This window comes from Haliaeetus albicilla, chromosome 16, assembly GCF_947461875.1.
Source record: "Haliaeetus albicilla chromosome 16, bHalAlb1.1, whole genome shotgun sequence".
Lineage (NCBI taxonomy): Eukaryota > Metazoa > Chordata > Aves > Accipitriformes > Accipitridae > Haliaeetus > Haliaeetus albicilla.
In genome coordinates, this window is record NC_091498.1 from 2378417 (window position 1) to 2401449 (window position 23033).

The window sequence follows — 23033 nt, forward strand, 5'->3', positions numbered from 1 at the left end:
TTTCCCCAGGGTGTCCTGCCTACTGCCGATGGTTAGTTGTGCTCAGGCGCGTTTTCAGAAGATGCCGTTAGTGGCGTGTGCCTGTGTCTGTACGCAGCCCCGACAGCAGAGTTGTGCAGATAGTCCCTACAAAGCCATGTTCTTTGTAGACGCGTCCTACACCCAGGATGCCAAGCAAGACTTCCTTGTGTACGTGCCGTGTTTGTGTTTTATTAACCCCAAGTCCTGAGACAGTCTGTAAGGTAAGAAATACACCACGCTTTTTTTTTGAGTCTTTTATGTCCTGATACTGTAGGACTCTGGGAAAAAGAATGGCTTTACTCCCAGACAGATAGCAGCTGTTCTTGGCAGAGGCTGCCGTGGGATTCATGCCAATTAAATCACTGGTACTCTCTCTGTCCAACTCTAGAACAGACACAAGCTAAATCCATTGATAGTAAGCAGACAGCATGAAACAACCTAAATTAACAAATCCTTCTCCCTCCTCCAAACTTTTGACTGAGCAAAGTATTTTATAAACATTAGATGCTTTTCACAGGACTGTTGCATAGTTGTACTGTATGTTCTGTACATTAAATGACTTCTAAAATTTATTGGTTTACTCCTGTTACACAGCTTGCTATAACCCATTTGTGTGACCTTGGCTAATTCCCTTCCTACTTTACTTGTTTTGTTTGTGGAAGATGTAAGTTCTTCAGGGACGTGGTAGGTTGTGTCACTGTGATTGCTTACTGTCTGTAGCCATGGGGTCTGTCCTGATGGGCTGTCTAGATTGTGATAGAAATTGTTCACATTATGGAGATTTTTATGATAATTTTTGCAATGTTTTCTTAAATGCAGCTGATTCAATGAGCAAAATGACTTCTGCAGACATGAAATTTTCAAGGGCTGAGACCGCTTTACAGTGCTGTGGTTTGCATGATAAAATGACACCCACAACTAGGTGGTTGATGTTATATTCCAAAGTCCATCAAGACCTTTTTTCTTCAAAACGTGCTCATGGCTTTGAGTAATTGAGGGTGATTAATACTGCAACAATAATATCCAGACCTTTCTTCCTCTTGATGAAGTAAGTACCGTAATGTCTTTGGCAAGAATGATGCAGTAGGAAAACTCTGATTTTTTTCTTAAGATGAAAGCGTTGCGTGTGAAGACTGTAGGTTGGCAAGTCCTGAGAACAAATGCCCCCGTTTATCAGTAGAGGTGATGCGCAGAGAGTGGAAATAAACTGAAATCGGCAGGTACCCAGCAGAGGCCCGTGTGTTGGGATTTCTGCAGGACAACTTGGTTCCTGTGCGCATTCAGCCCTTTCTAGGGCTGTGCAAGGGCTGGAGCGCATCACCCGGTGAGGTGTGGTTTCTGCTCTAAGGAGGCAGCAAGTGTCACTAATAACTCGATTAACCTAACTGTAAATATCCTACTGACTGAAGGCGGGAGTACAGTGGCAGGTGGAATTTAAAATGAGTTTGATTTCCTTTTTTGAAAGCTTTCACCAAGGGAATCTCTGAAGTAGTTACTACTGAGTTACTGGATGTGCTGGCATGTTAAGATAGACTCAACAGCCCTCACTTTGCTGATGAGAATGTGCCCCTTGTTCCTTAGAAACAATGATTTATTTACTGGGATCGAATGCTAGGAATTCTCTCAACAACAAACTATTTTGTTAAACCAGCCCCTTGAAAATGGATTTTTTTTAAATAATTCACCAAAAAGGGTAGGGACAGGCTTGTTTTATGCTCTTCTGCTCCAATTATTCAGTTGCTTGCTAAGTAAATATACATGATATTGCAAGCACCTTTTCAAAATGTCTCTCTGGACAGGAAGAGCTAAAGCCATTAATGTTGGCTTGGAAAAGAAAGTGTTAGGGTGAGCAAAGGGGGGAAAACAAGTCTTATTTCTTCCATAGCTTCATGGACTGAATGTTGCTCAAGGGGCTTGCTTGACTCTGCTGCTGGATTACAGTAAAGCTCAAGCATTAGTTTATCAGTGAATGTAATCTCAAAGCTTCCTGTACGGTTTAAGCAGGTAACTCCTTTTCTTTCTAAAGAGGCAATGAGGACAATGTGGTATTCAGTGCAAAAATGAGAATCTAACTTCATTTGTTGCTTTAGCTGGTAGCTGGCACCTCTCACAGGGCTTTGATATCCTGGCAAAATAAGTATTTATTACTTTGCAGGTCTTGCCTTAAGTAGTGTGGTGTAAAATGACAATGTCAAACCAAGTTAAGGATCTGCTTCATTATGAGAGATTTCCCTGCAATAATCCTATATATTATACTTCTGTAGTCACTGTAGAAATTACCAGGGGGACCACTCTGTACGAACGACTGCTTCTTCAACATCATCATTACAGAATCTTTGCTCCCTCATAAAAATTCCACAGGTAATCTTTTTTGTTGCCTGTCTTTTATTTATTAGCATAACCGAGCAACAACAGTGCTGCCCTTCTGAAGAGAAGGAAGATAGTCTGGAAAAGACTTGCTTTTTGTCAGGACAGGATTGATGTACTTGTTGGAGAAGGGAAGAAGCAGCCGAGGGGAGCTGGGGTGAGAGGAGCCTTCATGCCTGATGCCATCTGAGTTGAGCTGGGTCGTAGATGACTGGAAAGGGTCAATGCAGTTGATGGCATTGGTAAATTGTGAGGAGCTCCTGAAATGTTCGGCATTAATATGCTGAATTGGTCTCTGGGTAAAAACAGTGCTGGACCTGGAAGAAATTTGGGACAGGAATATTTTATATGCTATATAAAATACAGGAAACATGGGAACAAGTAAATTGGTGTGTATATATAACTTTTCTAGAACAAGGTCTTATCCCAGGCATGTCTAGACTTTTAAGCAGATTGCACATGAGAAAAGAGCACCAGATGAGGGCTTGGGGACCTGGGCTCTGGGCCATTGGCCTGTTGTGTCACCTTGGCCGCTTCCCCTTTCAGTACCGTAGATAATTATATGCTGACCTCTTCTGTGTAAGATAGAGAGATTTACTGATGGGCTGTCTGTGGAAGATACAGTGCTCCCAGGCCGTTTTTCTGGGAACTGTGCCTAGCTTTTGTTTAATTTTTGCCCAATCCCAAGCACCTTGATCAGAGGATAGGAGTATCAGAAATTAATAAAGTAAACATGTTCACAGTTGGAAACAATCCTTATCTGTATCTTTTTCTCCTCCATTCTGCTCCTTTTGAATTTGATCCAATGTTTGACTTAGCACTGGATTTCCTGCCTTTTATAGCTCTCACTCAGAGCTTTAATAATATTTGATCTCTCTCTTTTTCTGAAGTTTTACTATACAGGACATGTATATTTCAGTTTTATGAATCTTCAGGGAGGCCTCATTTACTGAGTCTGCTTGAATGACCTTGGAAAGTAATTTAATTTTTTTTTTTCCCCCCACTGCCCCTGCAACCACCTTGCAGGCATAAAATATTAATGGTTTATACTGGAGACAGAGGCATTTTTACTTCTAATAGGAAGGTGCAAAAGGCATTCCCATAAGAAAAGAGGGACTTGCTGGAATGTGCTGCCTTCAGCATGTGGATTATACCGATGCTGTATCCGCAGTTAGATGTGGATGTGGTTGCTTTTGCACATTGCTGCTGCTGTTAACCGTGGCTCTTGCCATAACTGTGGCATGGTTTTGTTGCAGTTGCATAGGTATGGCGTTGCATGCATTTCTCCTGATGATGATACACTGCTGCTGAAGTGTTCTTCCATTAAATTTACAAATTAAATGACTCGCCGTATTTTTGCCCGGAGCTTGTGGCTGAAAAGCTGAGACCTGGCCCTGCAAGTCACAGAGCCTTGTCTCACTGTGAAAGCATCTTCTTTCAGGTCCCAGGGACCATATGGAGGAGAGCGTGAAATGCAGAGCAGATCTGACCCCGGAGTGGGTAACTTGTCATTTTTGTATTTGATGACGGTTTATGATACGGTGCTTGGCTAAGATCAGGTGTCATTTCTGTTAAATACTAAACAGATAAGCCCTTGATTTCAAGGCAATTAAGTGGTGTATTTGGGGGACTTGGGAGCAGACCAGGTGTGTCCTCTGTCAACTCTGTGCATCTCCCCAGTACCGTAGTTTCCCCACAACGGGAGTGGGAGGCAGGGGGATCACACAGTCCAGTGCCCGTGCTGGTGTCCAGAGGAGGTAGCAGTGGGCTTAGTGGGAGGAAGATGAAGATAATCACTTCTTTTCTAGCTCCAGTGGTTTTAAGTTGGCTGTGGTATAGAATAACTTTATCCCTTCCAGACTCGAGACAGGAAAAACCACAAAATCATCACACAACACAGTCCTCTCTGGATGTTCTCTTCCTGCCTTAAGCATGCAGCAAAACAAGCGCATCTTTATTCCATCTTTTATAGCAAAGTTGCTCTTGTACATCTGTTAACTGAGATGCCAGAAAAACACCATCTTGTTATAAGCCTGCCATGCACTTTCTGTTGAAGACGGTAAGATTGAGCTCTGAAATATTGGTTACCGCTAATGGACCTGCTTTCGTTTGACCTCTTTGTACTGCCTAATTTCAAGGACATTGTTATTCTGAATTGGGTTTTTTTTGCTGGTATTCAGAGGAAGGTATTTTTACGTAGTTTCCTCTCTGAGCACGCACGCTTGCAACTGTCAGATACGGAGTTAATTATTTCTAACGCTTAAGTTTTGGCAGCTTAAGTTTAGCACCGAAGTAATTTCTGTGATTGAGTAAGCTGTTCCAGGAGGCTAATGTCTAAGGACAAACCTTCAGTGCTGCTATTAGAAAGGAGCAGGCAGAGTTTGGTTCGTGTGCTCTGCGGTGTTTGTCGTGAGAAGGAGGTTTAGTTCCTGACCGACAGAAATGGCTGTCGGATAGTGCTGGAGGTGATGCTCAGCGAGGCTGCTTCTTCTCTTGCCCCCATTACTTCTGGCACAAGAGCATGCTTAGGAAAGAGGGAGTGGAAACAACTTTTTTCCTTAATGGGAAGGGTTCTGCTCATTCTTTCTGAATGAAGGGCTGAGCAAATATGCAAAGGTTTGGTAGGAGAGATGCAGCAATATGACAAAATGGAGCAGCTTCTTTGCAGATGTCCTGGAGTCTACTTCATCCATCTACCGAAGTACCTTTCACAAAGAAAAAAATCAGAACAACCTTTTCCCTTTATATCTAAAATCTGTCTGTATTCAGAAATTGGAGAGTTTAATTTAAAAAAAAAAAAAAAAAAGAAAAAAAACCCCCAACAATTTCCAGCAAACCTCTTCAAGCTTTACAGACAGATTTTTCAGACATTGTTGCATTGTTTGCTAATGGGATATATATAATTTTCCAGCAGCTGTCACATGTGGACGGAATGCCAGTTCTGAATAAATGTAAGATTGGAAACAAATTCCCAGAAAGGCAGCTAACAAGGTCTGGAAAAGAAAATTGCTACAGAGATGAATGTAAAAGATGATGAAGGCAGACACAGTCGCTATATAAACATGCGTGGCTATACCAAGGAGGAAGGGAAACTACTTCCTCTTGGTAGTAGCTGAAGGTTAGAACAAGAAACTATTCCGTACCTGTCATGGTAATTTTTAAGCAATGGAGGAGGCTGCTAAAAGACCGTGTTGAATCACTGTCAAGTAGAGATGATCAAGAGAGAAGAGGATTGCCTGCTACTTTGAAGGAGGCTGAGGATGCAATCTGTAGTTTTCTAGCCTTGGCGTGTGATCCTGGGGTGCTGAGTGCAGATGAGGGACAGGTTTTGGTCTGCTATTCAGAATTAAGAGATGCAGCGGATTTACATGATGGAGCAGACTCCAGCTTGTTCTTGGCCAGCTCTGCATGAGCAGTGATAAAACCTCATTTTTGTCTCTTGTAAAACAGGCTTGCAACATAAATCTACAGTCTGGTCAAAGACCTGCTGAAGCTGATGGAAATACTGCCTTAGAATGTATTATTTGGTCAAATTATATCTCCGGTCTGGGTATTATTGCAAAAGGGATCTTGGGGTGAGACCTTGAGTCAGAATCCATGGTTTAGCATTGGCTCTGAAGTTGCTGGCACTTGGCGGTGGTGGGTGGTGACGCTGAATGCTAGAAATGGCTGAGAGCTGTGCCATGTTTCAGGATGCCGCTGCACTTGGTGCTCTCCGTAGAGAAGGCACGAGAAGGCCCTTGCTTAACGAATTTAGAGCAGGTTTGAGGCTGGAGTTTAGGGACCAAGTGGCTTCTGTGGATTTGGCTTAAAGCCACGATGCAGCTTTTCTTCGATTTTGGACTTCATGCTAAATTATTATCTAGAGTAAATAAGCAGATGGTTCCACTAAGCTCTTTTCAACAGAAATTCTAGTCTTACTGTCACCCTACTGCACTTGGGAGTTACGAAGTAAAACAGTCTTGACCGTGATAGTTCATAATTGTTCTGTCTGCTAAAAAGATGGGAAATGTAGTTGCTTTATGTAAATACCCAGAACTGGCAGATCCAGTTCCGTCTTTCTATATGCTTTCTATAACAAGGCAGCACTTTTTCATGGTCTAAGCAAGAGCCAAGAACTCACAATACAGTAAGAGTTGAGCACCATGTAAGCAATCTGTGGAGGCTGTAACTTTTGGCCAGGAGGGATGTTGCCGTCATTCCAGGTTCACGTACGCTTCAAAATGATCAAAATAAAAATAAATAAAACCTTCAGCCTCTTCTGAGTTGATGGGGGACGGGAAGAGGACAAACTGTTCCCTAAGCTGTGTGGTGCTGCTGTCATCAATCAGTGTCCCGTTCTGGAGGAACTGGTGGAAATGATCAGGGGACTGAGCTGCTGCGGACGCACTGGCGCCCAGGGGCCATTCATCACTTGATTAGTTCAGACTTTTGCCTGGAGGCAGCAGCCATTAGACCTGGCTTACACCTTTCTCTGGGGGCTTTACCACCTCGCCTTGTTACACAGCCCATCGGTTCCCTTCATCTTTAAAAGGAAGGCAGGGGTACTGTGCCGTCTGTAAAGATGTATTTCGGCATTTGGTGTGTTTGTGTGCCAATATTTATTATCAGCATTGAGTTGCAGTCTTACATAGAAACTCTGGTAACATTCACATCCCACTGTGCTGAATGTGAAGCCAGAAAATAAGTCCCTGCTTCAGAGAACTTGCAGTTTCTGGTTCCTTTCTTCCTGAGGCTGCTTTGCATTTTGTTGTAATTTCTACAGCCGTTACTGCTGTAATTTTAGCATGTCTTCTTGGAGCTGTCAGTAGTCTAAGCATCAGTTTCCAAATCTTGTTTTCTTCTAGTTTCTGTGACTTTTTGCTATGCTGTAGAAGAGCCTTTGTAGAAACTACAAAAAAAAAAAAAAAGGGAAAAAGAAAAGTAGTCCTTAGGGATGGGACATGGGCTGGTTTGGTGACAGCCCGTGACACCTGACTTACCATTGCGTCTGATAGATGACCTGCGGCTAAAATCCTGAATATCGTGGTAAACCTCGTAAGCATCCTTTGGGACTTCAGAGAGGTCACTGTCTTTTGCATGTGACTGCCTCCTTTCCACCTCTTTTCTAAAGATACTTCTTTAAGAGCCTGAAAGGTTATCAGAGCAGGCTTGGATTTGTCCCTTTTTTCTTCTTGAATGCCTAAGTAATGCTTGACCAAAGCACACCTGCAAGTAGAACCTACTGTAAACAGTGCCAGGCTATAAAGGCAGAATCTGCAGGAGAAAATAGGACAGTCATGAACTTCTGTGTCTGGTGCGAATGTGGCTGAGCTTCAGTCTAGGCTCCAGTTGTCACTTAAGCTTAGCATCTTCCGTTGTTAATGTGACTTTGTAAAGTTAGGCAGCAGAAGGCAGTATCAGTTCAGTGAGTTTTGTGTATTTAAAAACAAAGGTGAGGTGACCTGGTTGTGCACCAGTTCGCAAAGGAAGCAACTTCTGTGGCTGGTGAGCTGGAAAACTGGGAGGCTAAAGTTTGGATCACCTTTCAACTTCTTGGTCTCAGTCTGCAGAATTTGTGGGCTGAATGTTGTGAAAACATGCCCCATGGCTTTCCAGCCTAATCTGTCAATCAAGAGTCCAAGTTTAATGGAACTTAAGTGCATTGTTAGACTGACAAAGATGTAAGTATATCTGTGCATGTAGTGATGGGAATGGTTGCTATTTATCTAGTAATAAATATAGTCTCTGTTGTTATCAACACATCTAACTCTGCCTGCCCTGAGAAAAACAATCTCTGTAGCACTGATAGTGAGGCAGAAAGGGTTTAGAGGAAATTGTAATAAAGCTATAGCAGATTTCTTTGGGGGATTTGCAATGCAGCATTAGTAAGCTTCAATTGCATTAGCCATTCTTCTGTTGTGTTGAATTAGTGTTTGTTTTCTCCTGAATAGAATAAATATAATCATGTTTGTTACCTTTTTTTTCCCTACGACTGGAGTCAAATGCTATTTCCATAGTAAAAGTATTATGGTAAGTACTTTCATGTAATAAAACACACCCGTTTCAGCAATATGGTCTCCTTTTTCAGTACTGACCATCACAGTTGATGGGTCTGTGTTCTTGCAGTCTTGCTTTTCTGAGCCCTAAAGACACACATCTGTTCTGTCAGTTGACTTCCTTCTATCCAATCAATTAGCATTGAGGTTGGGTTGCATTAAGGACCCTTTTACTTTGGGGGGGTGGGGTGTCTTTCTCTTCCCATTTGCAAGAAGTCGACAAGATCTACCTGTAGGCAGTACCATTCCAGCTGCTGACACATGTACAGGAGGAAGAGTCTTTTTTCCCGAATAGCTTTTGGTGGTGACCCACCCCCGGAGGGTCCACAGCACCAACGAGTGGGAATTTTTCGTGCCTCTGGGATGTGGCTTTCCCAGCCCTGACGTGCAGAAGAAAGTCTGTATTCTGGACTTTGGTCCTCAGTTTAGTCTGTGGCAGAGCACAGAAATCCCCCTCTCCTCCAGACTGTGTCACTGGCTATGTCTCTTCTGAAGGGTTTTAGAATTATCCAGACATCCTCAGCTTTGAAGTTTAAACCTTATATATGACCTCAGTAACGTTTTGCAGCTGAAGCTATAATGTGACTTTAGCTGCATTACAGTGAAGACTGAGACTAGCTTTCCGTTCATGGCCAACTCGAGTGCTTTACAATTACCTTTATGCACCATCTGCATTTTGCTTGTTGTTGCAGCAAGCAGCATGTAAAGTTATGCTTTCAGGTTGAAAAGGATTTTACTCCAAAAGTGAAAATCTAGATTCTCTTAATACCTTGAATGCAAAGTATTTGCCTGCAAGATGAGCCCTTTTTTCTATCTAACATGCGCATATATATTGTATATGCGTATGTGTGTAATACCCTGTCTATATACATTAAATATAAGAAACCAGTTATCTGTAGTGGGTGGGTATGTGCAAAAATAACTGCTAAATTCAATAAGAATTCCTCAGAGACCATTTTACCTGTTGAATGGCTCTGTTGTGACAGTTTCAGAAATGCATGTGGACTAATGAATCACTTCTTTCATTAAAGTGACCGTAATTAATCTAGCATAGAGATCCAAGAGAATTCAGACTAATGAGAGACTGAAATAATTTTGAAACATTCCATAGGTTAAGGAAAACAGCAGAGAAATTAGATTGTCAGATCCCCTGTACAGTGTAAATTAGTTTGGCTTTGTCTCCAATGGAGCCACATTACCTCGAATCAGCCAAAGATTTGGTTTACACTCCTTTAAAGATGAGCTGGGAAAATGTCACTTAAAAAATGAAGAATTAAGAACTTCAGTGTAAAGGTTCCTGCAAAAAAAAAAAAAAAAAGTATTGATTTGGTTTTAGCCAGTAAATTTATTTGGGAGCAGGCAGTAATTAAAGTTGATGTCAATGACTGACGTTTTGCTGCTGCATGGAAACACTTTCATCTCTCAACGGAATGTAAAAAACAAAAACAAAAAAGAAAAAGGAGTAAGCAAGCTGTGAGTGATAAATTAATCAGATTTCCCTTCCAGCGCCAGCTTCTAGGAGTAAAGGCAGGTATCACTGTAACTGGAAGGCTTTGGGAGTGATTTGTTGCTCTTGGAGCTAAAGCTGAATTCTGTTGTTAAAAGATCAGTGGAGCTCTGTTAAAAGAAAACAAGAAAATTGCAGAGGTTTTGAGGCCACAAATGCTGTGACCTGGTTACATCAGGAGAGGGATTTACCCTTAAGCTGCATCCAGGAACTAAGACTGAGGTGAAATCTGAATCGGAAGAATTCTTTTGTTTTCAGTGCTACAGTCCTGAGTCAGTAATGGTGGCATTTGCTGGACCAGACTGATTTTGAGCAGACCTCTTGTATTCTGTCATTTCCAGTAATCATGAGCTGGTCTGGTGTCACCAGCTTCACTGGAGTCTGTAGGGTCATGGTATGTCTGAACATGCCAAGAAGTTTTCCACACTTCCATTTCTAAAATAACCTGTCCTCTTACACAAATTCTTGTACCTTTTGGAAAAGGAGGAGAGTACCACTTCTTTTGCAGAGAAAAACTTGTTTAAATCTGTCTGTGGGGTTAAGGTGGCCCACGAGCCCCACTGTGGGTCTTAAGAATGTGCTGATGAAGGAGAGGACTTTGCAGCCTTGAAGGTGGTATGTACTTCATTTGATGACAAGACACAAGCCTGACTGGTCTGAGAAGTTCATTTTCATTGTTTGCAGAGTGTTTTTTTACAGGGTGCTCCATAGTGAGGAGTCCCTAGGGATTTACGTGTCAACAGCCCGACACTTGCAAAGACGTGGGGTGACGTGGGAAGCTGATGTCTCGCTGCATTTTCTGAGCATCTTCTAGGCTTGTGTAACTGTGCTTCTGAAACAGACTTAAGATGCAGGTGTGTTCTTTCCATTCCCACAGCATTTAGCAAGGAACAATAACTTGATGTAATTATTCATTTTCCCTGTAAAAGTCCATTGTGATGGGATGTCTCTTGTGACCGAAAAACGAGGTCTAGAGGTGCTTAAGTATACTTTGTTTAAGAGAGTAGACATGCTCAAATAAGATGTTCAGAATTAATGGTACAGCTCTCATGATAATTTGAGTAGAGGTTTGGATGAAAAGTTAAAAATACAGGTGAAGTGAATAATAATACACAGAGATATGAAGAGCTTCTGCAATATGTGCCCTAGTTGTACTGAAAGGAAAATTAATCTCTGAATAGTCAGAATCCTTCAGTGTAATAAAGGCTGTGAGGAAATGGAAGTCTCTGTCAAGGCTGATGTGGTAGAGCTGCAAAGCAGTGCTGGGGGTGCCGGGACTTGGTCTGGCGTCAGTTCTGTACCCTGAACAATTTTGGTTAAACCGAGCATCTGCAGCTCCAAATTTAAGTAGTTTGTGTATGTTTTTCTCTTCTTCTGCTAAGGCTCCAGGAGTGCACGCTCCTCTCTTTATATCTCCTATTGACTGCGACTGTCAGGTGGCGTTAAGCTTTCTGTGACTGCTTTATCCTGCCGTGGAAATGCTGCCGAAACCTCACCTCCTTCTTGCAGATGGCCACATTGCCTGAAGTGGGTCTCATTTGGGGTTGGTCTTAAAATACAGCCACAGCAGGTAAAGGTGAAGCTGTGCTCCGGAAAGGTGCAATATCAGATAGGTTCACCCTAAAGGTTAGTGTTGGAGACTCTAGGAGGACCCAGTGTCTGTCACAGACTGGCTTGATGTTACTGATTATCAGCAGGTTTGTAACTAGACATGCATGAGCCAAGGGGATGTAAAAAGAGAGATTAGATTAAGAGTTGCCTTCTACTCTGTTGAGAAATCCTAGCTGGAACTGAGAAGCCTGGGGCACATCGTCGTAGGAGGACAGAGCAAAAGGCTGATCTTGAGTCCTTTTTGGTAAAGCGTGAGCAGTGCAGCAATGCTGTCGTTTTCTTGCAAGTGCTTGTGGTTGGACATGCCCATACAAATCGAGGATTCATGGTCCCCTGACAAATCCTAACCAAGACCAGTTGCTGTGAAAGAAAGTCTGTTACTTTATCCTAAAGCTACGGGGCTGTTGGATGGCCCTTGTGCAAGGGGAAGCACTGCAGAATTGCTGTTGAATTTGCAGTTAGCCAAGTGAAAGGGAGGAGGGTATGTATGCAGTGTGCAGGCTGGCAGCTCCCCTGGTCTCTTCTCCAGTTGCTGGCCTTCCACAAGGTGTGTGTCTCAGCTGTGCTCGGACAGGGTCCTCAACAGTCGGAGGCATTAATTCCAGATACCTGTGAAACGCAGAGGTTTGGGATTGTACGTACTTGTGAAAGGGGAGACGCGGAGACTGCCAGACTGAATTCGATCCTTCGCGGGTCACGTCTCGCTCGTGCCTGACGTGAGCCATTGCTGAGTCAAAGTCCCAAGAAGGTCTTGGAGGTGCCAGTTATTAAATATCCTCCCCAAAAAGTTTTCTCTGAATCTTAAAAGCTCAGAGTGCAGCTCCCTGTCCTAAGCTAGTATTGGTGTGACCTTGGAAATGTAACCTCCTTTCTCAGAGGCTCAGCTTGTTCTCTGTTAAAAGATAAACCAAAACAAGAATAGTTCAGGGAAAAAAAAAAAGGCAGGCCCTGCGATGTTCCTTTGTCTTTTATCTGGGCTCACTGAGGCTGGTGTTTGACTGCATCCTGATTCTAGACAGCACCAGGGCACGTGTGTGCCTTCCAGTTCACACTTAAATCCATTATCTCAAAGTAACGCACTTGACCTAATGCGATTTCAAGTGGAGTTCTTGCTTTTAGTTGTGACCTTTGACTCTACGCTCTCCTACAGTCGGTTTGTGTAGCATCCACACAATGAATTGCTCATTGTATTTGGGTTCTTTAAGAAGTACTGCGGTCAAATTCATGCTAATCAAATTTCAGGGTGGTTAAAATTGGATCTTCTGTCTGTAAATCTCTCCTTCTACTATTCTAGTGCTTCTAGCTCACTTTCTGATGTTTTATTGATTCCCCCCCCCCCCCCCCTTTCTTTCTCTCCATGTGGAACCAAATTAAAGCAGGAATTGGGATTGTAAATAGATAATGGTGCATGAATGCAGATTAATCAGTGCCATCCATGTACAGTAATACTAATTGTGCCAAGGGAGGAATGGCTGAGTGAATGGTATAAATATTTAATGCCTGAATCCAATGTGAAATACACGATCAAGAAAAGAAATAAAGAAAATAGTTTAGTTGAGAAAGCCACACTTCACTGCTTTTGCTCAGAAGAGGAGTTTTGATACCATTAACCTTTCTGTATTATGCAATAAAGGAATTGGAGGAGCTGCGTTTAATGTGGAGGCTTCGGTTTCACTCAAGAAAAAAAAAAGTCTTAACGCTCTGGTGAAAAACAATATTGGAAAGCATTTGGGATGAAATCAGTTGCCTAAGAGATGCATTTTTCACAGGCCGTCTAAACTTGTAGATGGTGTTCAGGGTGGGGGGCCTGGGGACAGGGTGAGGATTCAGTGCTGTGCTGCCAAACTAAAAGGCTGTTGGAGGGGAAGAATGAAATTCTGAAACTCTGCTGATGCTGCAGGTGTTTCTGGTTGAGCAAGAGTAATGGACTCACAGCTACCTGCTAGAGGAAGGAACTGGTTAAGAAGCATGTTGGGAGTTACAGCAGAGTATCTGTGTGGTTTTGGCTTCTTGGGTGAGTTGGTTTGTTTTCCTGGAAGTTCAGATGGTCAGAGGGTAAATGAATCTGGTACCTGGTACAGCAGAAGGAAACCTTCGTGTAGTGCACCAGGCCTGTTTCCACAGGAGATTAATCTGCTTGGAAACAGCGAAAAGCACCTGGCATGCTCATATTTCTCTCTAGCTCTTTTAAAACTTGCAATCACATGAATTCTTGTCTTGTGTGTGTGTTGGCCCTCTCCTAACATTGTTCCCTCTGCCATGTTGATATAACAAACAGCTGGGACTTGCATCCTGATCACAAATGTATGTAAATAAACTGTTCCACCGACCTCATTCAACTGCAAAATGGCCCAGCTGCCCCTAGAGCAGTTTGTTTGTTTTCTCTTCATGCAGAGAAGAGCTAAGATTAAACTGGTTGTTCACATTCAAAGCCTTCTGTCTGTGTGGGAGCAGGACAGAAGCTTGTTCTTCCCATTTTTGTGGAGTGTTTACCTGTGGCGATGGCCGTGGGGAGCCCAGACCCTGCTGTCCTCAAAGCTCCCCGCACGTGGGCTGGAAACGGAGCTTCTGATGTCTCCGTATCACAAAGGACCGCGGTGTAAAAAGCTAACATCTGTTCTCTATCTGCTGTGCGCAGGATGAGCTTAAATTGCAGGAGAAGATAAGTCAGGCTTAGACATCAAGAAAAAGTAATTTGTAAATCGTCACTAACATTGAGTTTTTCTGAGGCTTGTTAAATGCTCTTCAAGGAATTACAAGAGTTCCTGTATTTTCTGAGCACTGATTTCTGTGCGCTGGTTGCTTGACATGGTGTTGGACACACTTGGAACTTGATCAAATTTATTCAATATCTTATAGGGCCTGAACTGTTAGGCATCTTCTAACAGGCTCTTTCTCATGCAGAGTGTTCATTGCGGTTCAAATGGTATCTTTAGCTTTCAAGGACCTCTCATGGGTAGAGTACAAGCTGAAGAGTCCAAAAACGTGGTCCTTGTGGGACTAGACTGATGATTTGGGTGACATAATGTTCAGAGAAAGGCCGTTACTGCAATTCTTGGTCACCAGACCAGGGAGACAGAGGAAAGAGCCTGATTCTCACCCAACCTTGCTGGCCTCGGCATCCTCTGGTCACCTCCAGACTCAAAAAGGCAAAGCTGTGGAAATGAAAATTTTGGGTGGAAGCTCAATTCATCTCTTTTTCCCAGTGGCTTCTGGATTAAAAAGATGCTTAATATAAAGAGGGTACTAAATTCCCATCAGTGACTAATGATTATCGATTTTACTTGAAAAACAGTTTTTACACTGCTACTTAGTCATTCCAAAGCCTTAGATTTCAGTCAACATGTTGCCATATTCAGGAAGCTGAATATTTAATCAAGTGATTCATATCTCCTGGTGATGGCATCACGAAAGGGGAGGAGGGGGGAAATGGACACACAGAGGCATGAAAAGTTTTGTGAATTGCTAGTAGACTTATTTTAAAAAAAAAAAAGAAAAAAAAAAAAAAGAAAAAGTCTGGAATACTGAAAAATACAGTGGCAGAGGTCCAAAATAGAAGGGCTGTTATTTACATGACTCACTGGACTATTAGAAATTCAATCATTTATTGGGCTAATGGTAGGTGCTGAAAATTCAGAGCACATAATGTAGTACAAAAGTATGCTGGGGAATGTGGAAAGGAGTTTCAGCTGCTTTTAATTAGTTCTGTGCATTTCTAAGTCTCTGTAATGTAGCTCCTCCTTTTTCGTGAAGACAGCAAGGCAGCGTTGGGTTTATACAGAAAAATAATGTGACCTTGAGAAGTTGGCGGTACAAACATTGTGTACTCTGTGTCACAGCGCAATCAGCATCCTCTCCAAGAGCTTGTCACAGCCTTTATCGTCTGCTGCTTTGTCTTAGGCTGCTGTCATTCTGCCTGCAGATTTAGCAGCGCTAATTGGTGCTGCCTGGCGTTATCCCCATGCACAGACAAGTTGGTGGTAGCTCCTGCAGGAGACTTGGGGTGTTTCTCTGGTTTTCGTGATTGCTGTTGACTCTTGCCTGCTGAGCATCCTTCCCATTTCATTCGAGATTCATCAACAGCAGCCAGGGCATTTGCATTCAAAGACCATGCAGCTGCTTCAGTTCAACTGTGTTTATCTGTAATTAAATATTCCATTATCAATTAACCATTAATGCTTCCTAATGATTATTTTAAACCTGTGAGAGCCTTATGGTGAAAAGCTAGCAGTTAACTGCAGGTGAGCATGATGTTTTCCATTAAATGCCCAGCTCTAGCTATGTTATTGCTTGTCCATCAGAACATTTCTGCCCCAGACCCATGTAGTCTGGTGCTGGGCAATATGCATTTTGGTGGGCAGGAACCCTTCATCCCGCAATTGTCCACCAGCAGACTCGGTGGTGGCAGCTGGGGAAGACGAATTGGAAGAGCAGGATGCTCTTTTTCTGGTTGTGTGAGGCGGCCTGCCTGCTGGCTGAATCCTCTGAAAGAGGAGAAGGTGCAGCTTTGGGATTAAAGCGTCTGCCTTCTAGCATGTTCCTGCCTTCAGCACTGAAGAAAGGGTGGTGGTTGTTTTTTTCCATTAGGTGCTCCACGTGCATAGGTTTACAACTGCTGTGTGGCTGGGAGGAACAATAGTGTTCACAGATTAAATGTTCCTTTTCCATTGTATAAAGATTTCCCTTCTTGGGGTATATGAGAGGGCTCGGGGCTCAGTGCAGATATAAGGCCTGAAGTTCTATCTCTGCAAGCAATTAAGCTAATCAAAAACTAAGGCCTTTATTTTCCTGAACTAATTATATTTTGCTAACTGGAATCAGTTGAAGAAAAACAAACTCCAAACCCCAAGTTCCCATATGTTGCGTGGTGCATTTCCACGTGCTTGTCCCAGTGATTCCATTACTTCCCTTCAATGCAAAAATCTGAGTTGGGTGCCAATGACCAGCAGGACCTGGGATCTAAACTAGCTCGAAATACTGCAACCTGATATTAACAACGAGCTGCATAACGTCAGATATAAAAGGGAGAGGAAGATAAAAGGGAAAAATGGGAGTCTGTTAGACTAGAGCCCTACTGAATACAGCTGTCTTGTGTGCTGAGAGTGTGAGCAATGTTGTGTATGGAAATGAGGACCTGATAGTGATTTCTTGGTTGATTTAGTCCTTTCAAAAAGCTGTCAATGTCTTAAGCAAATGACATATGGTGCTGATGAAAATTTCCAGGCAAGAAATTCAGGGAACCGTTTTCCTTCACCCTAAATCTTCTGTATTCCTGTATAGCAATGCTGAGTGGGTGCAAAGCACTGTGGTTATGATTGATTATTTTTCTCTACTCCTGCTTTTGCCTTCAGTAATTATTTATGTGATTGCAAAGGTAGCAAGAAGTGCAGTCCATTAATTTTTCTAATTGATTTTCAAAGTGTTAATTCACTCAGCTGGTAGAATTCTAGCACTTCATGTATGCAGGAATCCTTGGAAGTTAATAGTGTACCTATGGAAATGGAAGTTTATTCATGTACCTAAAACGAAGCGTATGTGTAAGTAGATTACTAGGCTGCAGGCTACTGAATCCACTTCTCAAAAGGGTATGTGTTGTTTTTTTTTTTAAAAAAAAGGAGAAAAAAAAGAAGAAAAATAAAGGGAGAGGGTGACAGAGGAGTGAAATTCTGCCTCATTCAGGCAGGTTAATTTTATTGTTCTCTAGTTTTTATATCAGGCAGTTGAATTACTCAGTTCTCTACAGTAATGAAAGTAAAATTTGGCTCTGCATACCTAAAGATTATTTATGAGAAGTTTGACTATTGATTCAGAATGAATAATAAAATAGCCTTTGGGGGTAAGAGTATTAAGTTTAAACATGTTGTCATAACAACCAGCCCTAGTAACTTTCTCAGAATTGGTTTTAGGCATCCCATGTTTGATCTCAGCCCAAAATATGCTTGTTTGAACTTAGTTATTTGAAAAAGTTTCAAATTAAATTGGTTCAGCTGTCTTTGAGTTATCTAAGGATGGCAGAATGCCATATAGAATCCATTTTTATAGCACCTTGTATTTTAAAAGGGTCTGCAAAATTGAGATGAAAATAATCAATAGAGAAATGACCAGGAACAATCTTATACAATTTTGTAGTATAAAGAATGTTTTCAGTCATGCTTCATAATTATGCAGAATTCAGCCACAAGATAATACAAGGTTTAAAGTCTGTACTGTAGGTGGCAGAGATGCATTAGCTATGCAGCATAATCATCCCTGCTATTTCATTAACGAGTAGAGCAGGATTACATTGCAGTTTATCTACCATTAATAAATATGCTGCCAGGTGCCATCCTGGCTCCTTACTGTTTGTCTTAGAAAAAGGTAAGTTCACCTCTACAGGTGTTAGTTGAGTGAAGGACTTTTAAAATATTTTCTGGGCTATCAGTTCGGCTCTTGAAAATGTAATAAAATCTGAAGTATCCTTTTGAATGGAATAGATTTCCAGGATCCTTTTACCTTCATCTAAAAAAGCACAGATAGTGGAATGCCAATAATTTTTAAATAAGTGACAGTCTATGATTAAAAAATTAAATGGGCTTTCATTAACAATAATAGGATTCCATAATAGCTTTTGTCATGGTAGTGTTATTCTCCTTACCGTGGTTAATGTTACAATTGTATACCTCAATTCAAGAGTGCCGTGACTTAGGTAAACATTGTTCTGGACTAAGACTTGGCATGTGACGACTCAGTGAAGAATTATGATCTGGAGTTTAATAAAGCAAACAGCATAATACCTCAGGAAAAAAAAAAGTATAAAGAGGTATGAAGGGAACAGTTGCTGAAGGACTACTAATGGGCTGTGGAGCTTTCCACCTCATGTTTGATGGCTGTAATCTTCTCCAGGTTGGGATAGATCATAAATCATTTCCAGTAAAAGAAAATTGTTCTTGCAATCCTTTCTCTTCCTCAGTTAAAATAAACATACTCTTTTTTTTTTTTTTTAGCAGGTTAACCAAATATGGAGTCAGGAACTGAATAAGCTTGAAAGTCAAGCTCATCTTGCATACCCTAGGTGTAGTGTGTCCCCTGAGATGATTTTATGTCATTTCTGTGTGATACCAATAAGATACTGAAGGTGATAGAGCTACGAGGCTCTGTTACTCTGGGGAAATGTGTAGAGCTGTTCTGTACCTTCCGCTCGTTCTTTGCAGTGCAGGAGAAGACTGGAGCCTCTCGGCTGTCCAGCTGGACCCCTTTCATTTGTCTGGTACCACAGACATTGTGAGTGTCAGCCCCCCCGTATCCTTCGCCTTAGAAGGATGGAATGGAACCCCTGTGATTACAGAAGTGTAACCGTCAGATAGGAAGCCAAGCAAAGCAATGCGTGGATAGAAACAACCGTGGGGTGTATGGGGTGCTTTCTTTGAGCATATGGTACTCGTTCAGGATTTTCTATATTCATGGAGGAGAAGGATTACCTGGAAGGACAGGCATTTGGGGTATAATTCACAATCGTAGTAACATTTGGCTGTTGTTGGTTCATTTCTTGCAGGTTTACTGGAATGAATTTGCCTGCCCCGGTTATCAGCAGTAAAAATTGGCTGCGGCTTCACTTCACATCAGATGGCAACCACAGGCAGAAGGGGTTCAGTGCCCAATATCAAGGTAAATGCTCACTGCCCATTCTCACTAGTCGCAGTGTGAGTTTAGCCTTTTTTTTTTTTTTTTTTTTCCCTTAGGAATCTACAACTAACTTCCTGTATGATCCTTCTGTATCCTGTTAACATTAATTTTCCAGCTGGGTATCCAGGCATTCGTGTGTGGCGAACTACCGTTGGCAATTGTTAGGAGTACAAACACTTGAGCTACAGGAAAATTCATTTGCACTGTGTGCTTCATTAGTAGAGGTAGATGTTCCTTTACCTGCAGTTTTGCAGAACGTGCTGTGTGGGATCTGGCGATACAGACAGGGTCCCACCAGACGAAGGGCTGTCTAGAGTCTTGCAGAGGCTGTTTGCGTTTACACTCTGCTCAAGTGAGACCTAACTGAGCCTGTTTTGAATGAGGTGTAAACTGTTTTGTATTTACGGGTCATCCCTAGAAGGATGGATTTCAGAATTCGGGTCATCCCTAGAATTTCAGCATTTCAGAACTGGGATCTTCCGATGCTGTTGAGGGAGAAGAAAGGCTTTGGCACATGCGACAAGCAGAGAAAAGATCCTGTTGTGTTCGGAGGTTTGTAGATGACGGCGGCTAACTGCAGTCCAGTGCATCCTGTTTGGGGCCAAATGGTCACCAGAACAGATGGGTTTGGGTGGATTCCTTAGAAGGTTTACACCATTCCAGGGACTTTCAAGGACTTTGTGGGTGCAGTGGTGTAGCGTTGCTTCAGGCAGCCAGCTCAGGAGGCAGGATCTGTCTCTGGAGAGGGAAGGTGAAGGATGGAGGGAGCAGGAATGACATCCCGTTCCTCGTCTGCTCTCCAGAGGTTCGAGTCAGTGTAGTCCAGCAGCTTTCCTCAAAAGGAAGAAACAGAACTTTGAGGAAAAAGTACCATAGCTTTAGACAACAGGAACAAAGTGAAAGGGGGAGGAGTTTCCTTTGATAAATCTGCAAACTTGCCCTGTTTGTTTGTTCTGTTTGTTTAGCCTTAGCAATGTTGTCATGGCTTCAACATGGGCTTTGGTTTATGAATCACCATTGTTATTTAACTTTCCTTGCTTTCTTTTAACATATAAATTATTTCAAATTATAAGAACACAACCTTTTTTTTTTTTGTGTAACACAAATGACTGCAAGCAGCTGATTGCTTTTGATATGACATTTTCCTTTGCTGTCATGATTGCTGCTTTCTATTAAAACACCTGTCTGAATCATCCTTTTTTCTTAAATAGAAAAGTAAAGATTAATGTTATAATTTCCTCTGATTAGATAAATGTCAGGGGGTTCTAATCTAGCGCACTCCTTAGAAGCTGTTTTGTTAGATATAATGAACTGTGCTTTTGTGTATTGAGTGTTCAGAAGATGAACTTAAAAATGTGCTCTTGAAATGGCATTGAAGCAGGACCTCCGTCTAGCTGGCAAAGGGAATGTGCCACTCATTCTTCACACATTTGCTATTTTTTGTGGAGTTTGTCAGGTTCTTCCCATCTGTTAGGAAAGATTTTGATACTTAAAAACAAAACAAGAAACAAAGCAAAAAAAAAAATAAGGATAAAGGCAAGATTTTTGCAGTCAGTGGAATCTGTGTCCGTAGAACATTTAAGATACCAATGCAACTTCAAAAAAATCAGCATAACCCTTTTCGGAGGAACGTGACCTTGTTTGAACATAAATAGTTTAATGTAGATAAATAAGTACACACCTACAAGATAGGATACCTAATGCCATATAAAGTAGAGCAACTAAAATGTGTTTTTCAGCAGTAAAGATGTAAGCAGACCCCAGGATTCTCCAAGAGGAGGAAGAGAGGGTTAGGATGAATCTAACTTGTCCGTTTTCTGAAGACGTGTATGTACATCATTTATTAACATTCTATGTCCTCTGAGACAGTATCTGGCTTTGCTGATAATCTATAAGAAAGTAATTTCCCTTCCAGCTTGTTTAACATTGATACTTAGTTTTAGCAGAATGCCTTCTGTGTGTTCCATTTCAGCTCTTTCTAATCCATGCCTTTGTTTGGAAATCTCTTTATGAGTGTAAAAGCAAGGTGAGATATAATCAGCCTGTATACAGGTTTTCTTTATGTTGAATACAGTAAATTTGTTCCCTTCCAGGGAGAGTTAAAAGATTTTTCTGTTTCCTTCTCCCTTTTATGTAAGATGAACCTTACATTCTTGCAAATACTTTTTTTTTCCCCACACCCTGTGAAATCAAATAAAAGGCACTGTAGAGAAATCAGTGGATCAATCTTTTTTTTCTTCCTCCCACTCCTTCTGTGTTGCTTCCCCAAAAGGTGCCACGTACCTGCAGGTGGTAAGAAAATAAGCTAGAAGTGCCTTACTTAGGACAGGCGACAGCGCAGGCATTAGAAGCCAGGTATCCCCTGTACCAGCATAGCGATGAGGTGCTCTAAAGGAGGTAATGAAAAAGCTGCTGAATTTAAAATTATGCTAAACAGATCTAAAGAATGCCCTGGCTGGTGTAGTCCATCTCTCCACATATTTTATTACATAAGTTGGATCTCAAATTGCTTTTTAGCTGATTGTTACCAACACATAATTGCATCTTTTATTGATCTCCCCGCCCCATTCCCTTCCCTTTCTGTCCTCCACCCTCAGGTAGAAAGATAAATGTGGGCGAGTTTCAGTCCATAGCACAGTGCAGAATACCGGCAGACCTGTTGCCTTTAATAATGGTCTGATGAACTATCTGTTGCGCACACTGCAGCACATAAATAGCTTTTAAGGGTATGCATATATCTAGAAGTACATATGCTTAATTTTTGACAGATCTGCTAATCTTCATTTTGGAGCACACCTTTGGGCTGCAAAGGGGTTATATAGCTTATGCTGTGCAGCACGTTTGAGTCTCCTGGGCAATCCTGAGAAAGAGCAGACACAGGAAAATTCTGATGCTTGTTGCTGGCTCTAATTCCTAAAAAACCCCGTTGCTTAGGCTAGCTAATGGAAGACATAAATGAAGAGGTTCAAAATGGTTGCATTTGAGGGTGTTTCTCCTCACCTCCAACTTGTGCAAGAACCCCTGTAAGCAACCTGCTGTAGTATCCCAGGTGATACTAAAACACCGCAGCAGGAGGAAAAGAGATTCAGGCGAGTCTGTATTTAATAGCAATCCCCCAGCAAGGGGAACGGAGGTTCATGGAATAGATTTTTGCTGAAATGCTCCTTTCCAAATTAAAAATAAATAAATGTCTCCTTAAATTCTCGTTTAGAGCAACATGAAACGGTTTAAAAGAAACACCCCAGACTGCCTGCTTGCTGGAAAAGCTTTGTAATGTCATCTTTCAAATTTGACAGGACACTGAGTATGCCATTAGATCTATCAGATATATGTGAGCAGCAAAACCTCCAGAAAACAGAGGAATTTCTGTTCATCCAATTATCCTGACACAGTCCTTTGTAGTACTGTTCCACATTCGAATTTATAAACAAAATAGTTTTTCATATACCAGATTTTTGAGGGCATAGAGTAGGAGAGTTGTTCTTATTTATTTATTTTTTAAAAAGCAAGTGATATTGTATTCTGACTTGTTCTAATCTAAATTGAGTAATTTGTAAAGCTTGACGTTCATCATTATGTCTCCGTGTCGCAAACAAAATGAAGGATTAAGAGGAGAGTATATAGTGATCTCTCTTTATCAATTATTGTTGAAAGAGACACGATGCAATTAGGGGAGTATATACTTCATGGGTAATGCAGTTTAGTCTCCGTGTTTTGGAATTGGTCCTTAGTAATGAATGTCTGGTTTCTGCTGCTTGTTTTCATTACTGTTGGGTGTTTTGGAGCTAGGCTTTCCATTAGTCACAAATTTGGAGTGGGGCTCTGTG

At 41.8% G+C, this 23033-nt stretch overlaps 1 protein-coding gene across 1 annotated transcript in view; it reads left to right on the top strand.

Moving 5' to 3' along the window:
• The window catches only part of CSMD2 (CUB and Sushi multiple domains 2), a 311633-nt gene that overhangs the window by 121417 nt on the left and 167183 nt on the right, over positions 1–23033 (top strand). The window contains exon 6 of the mRNA XM_069802931.1: positions 19076–19188. Coding sequence (XP_069659032.1) covers positions 19076–19188 — 113 coding nt within the window. The remainder of the gene's footprint in view (positions 1–19075; positions 19189–23033) is intronic.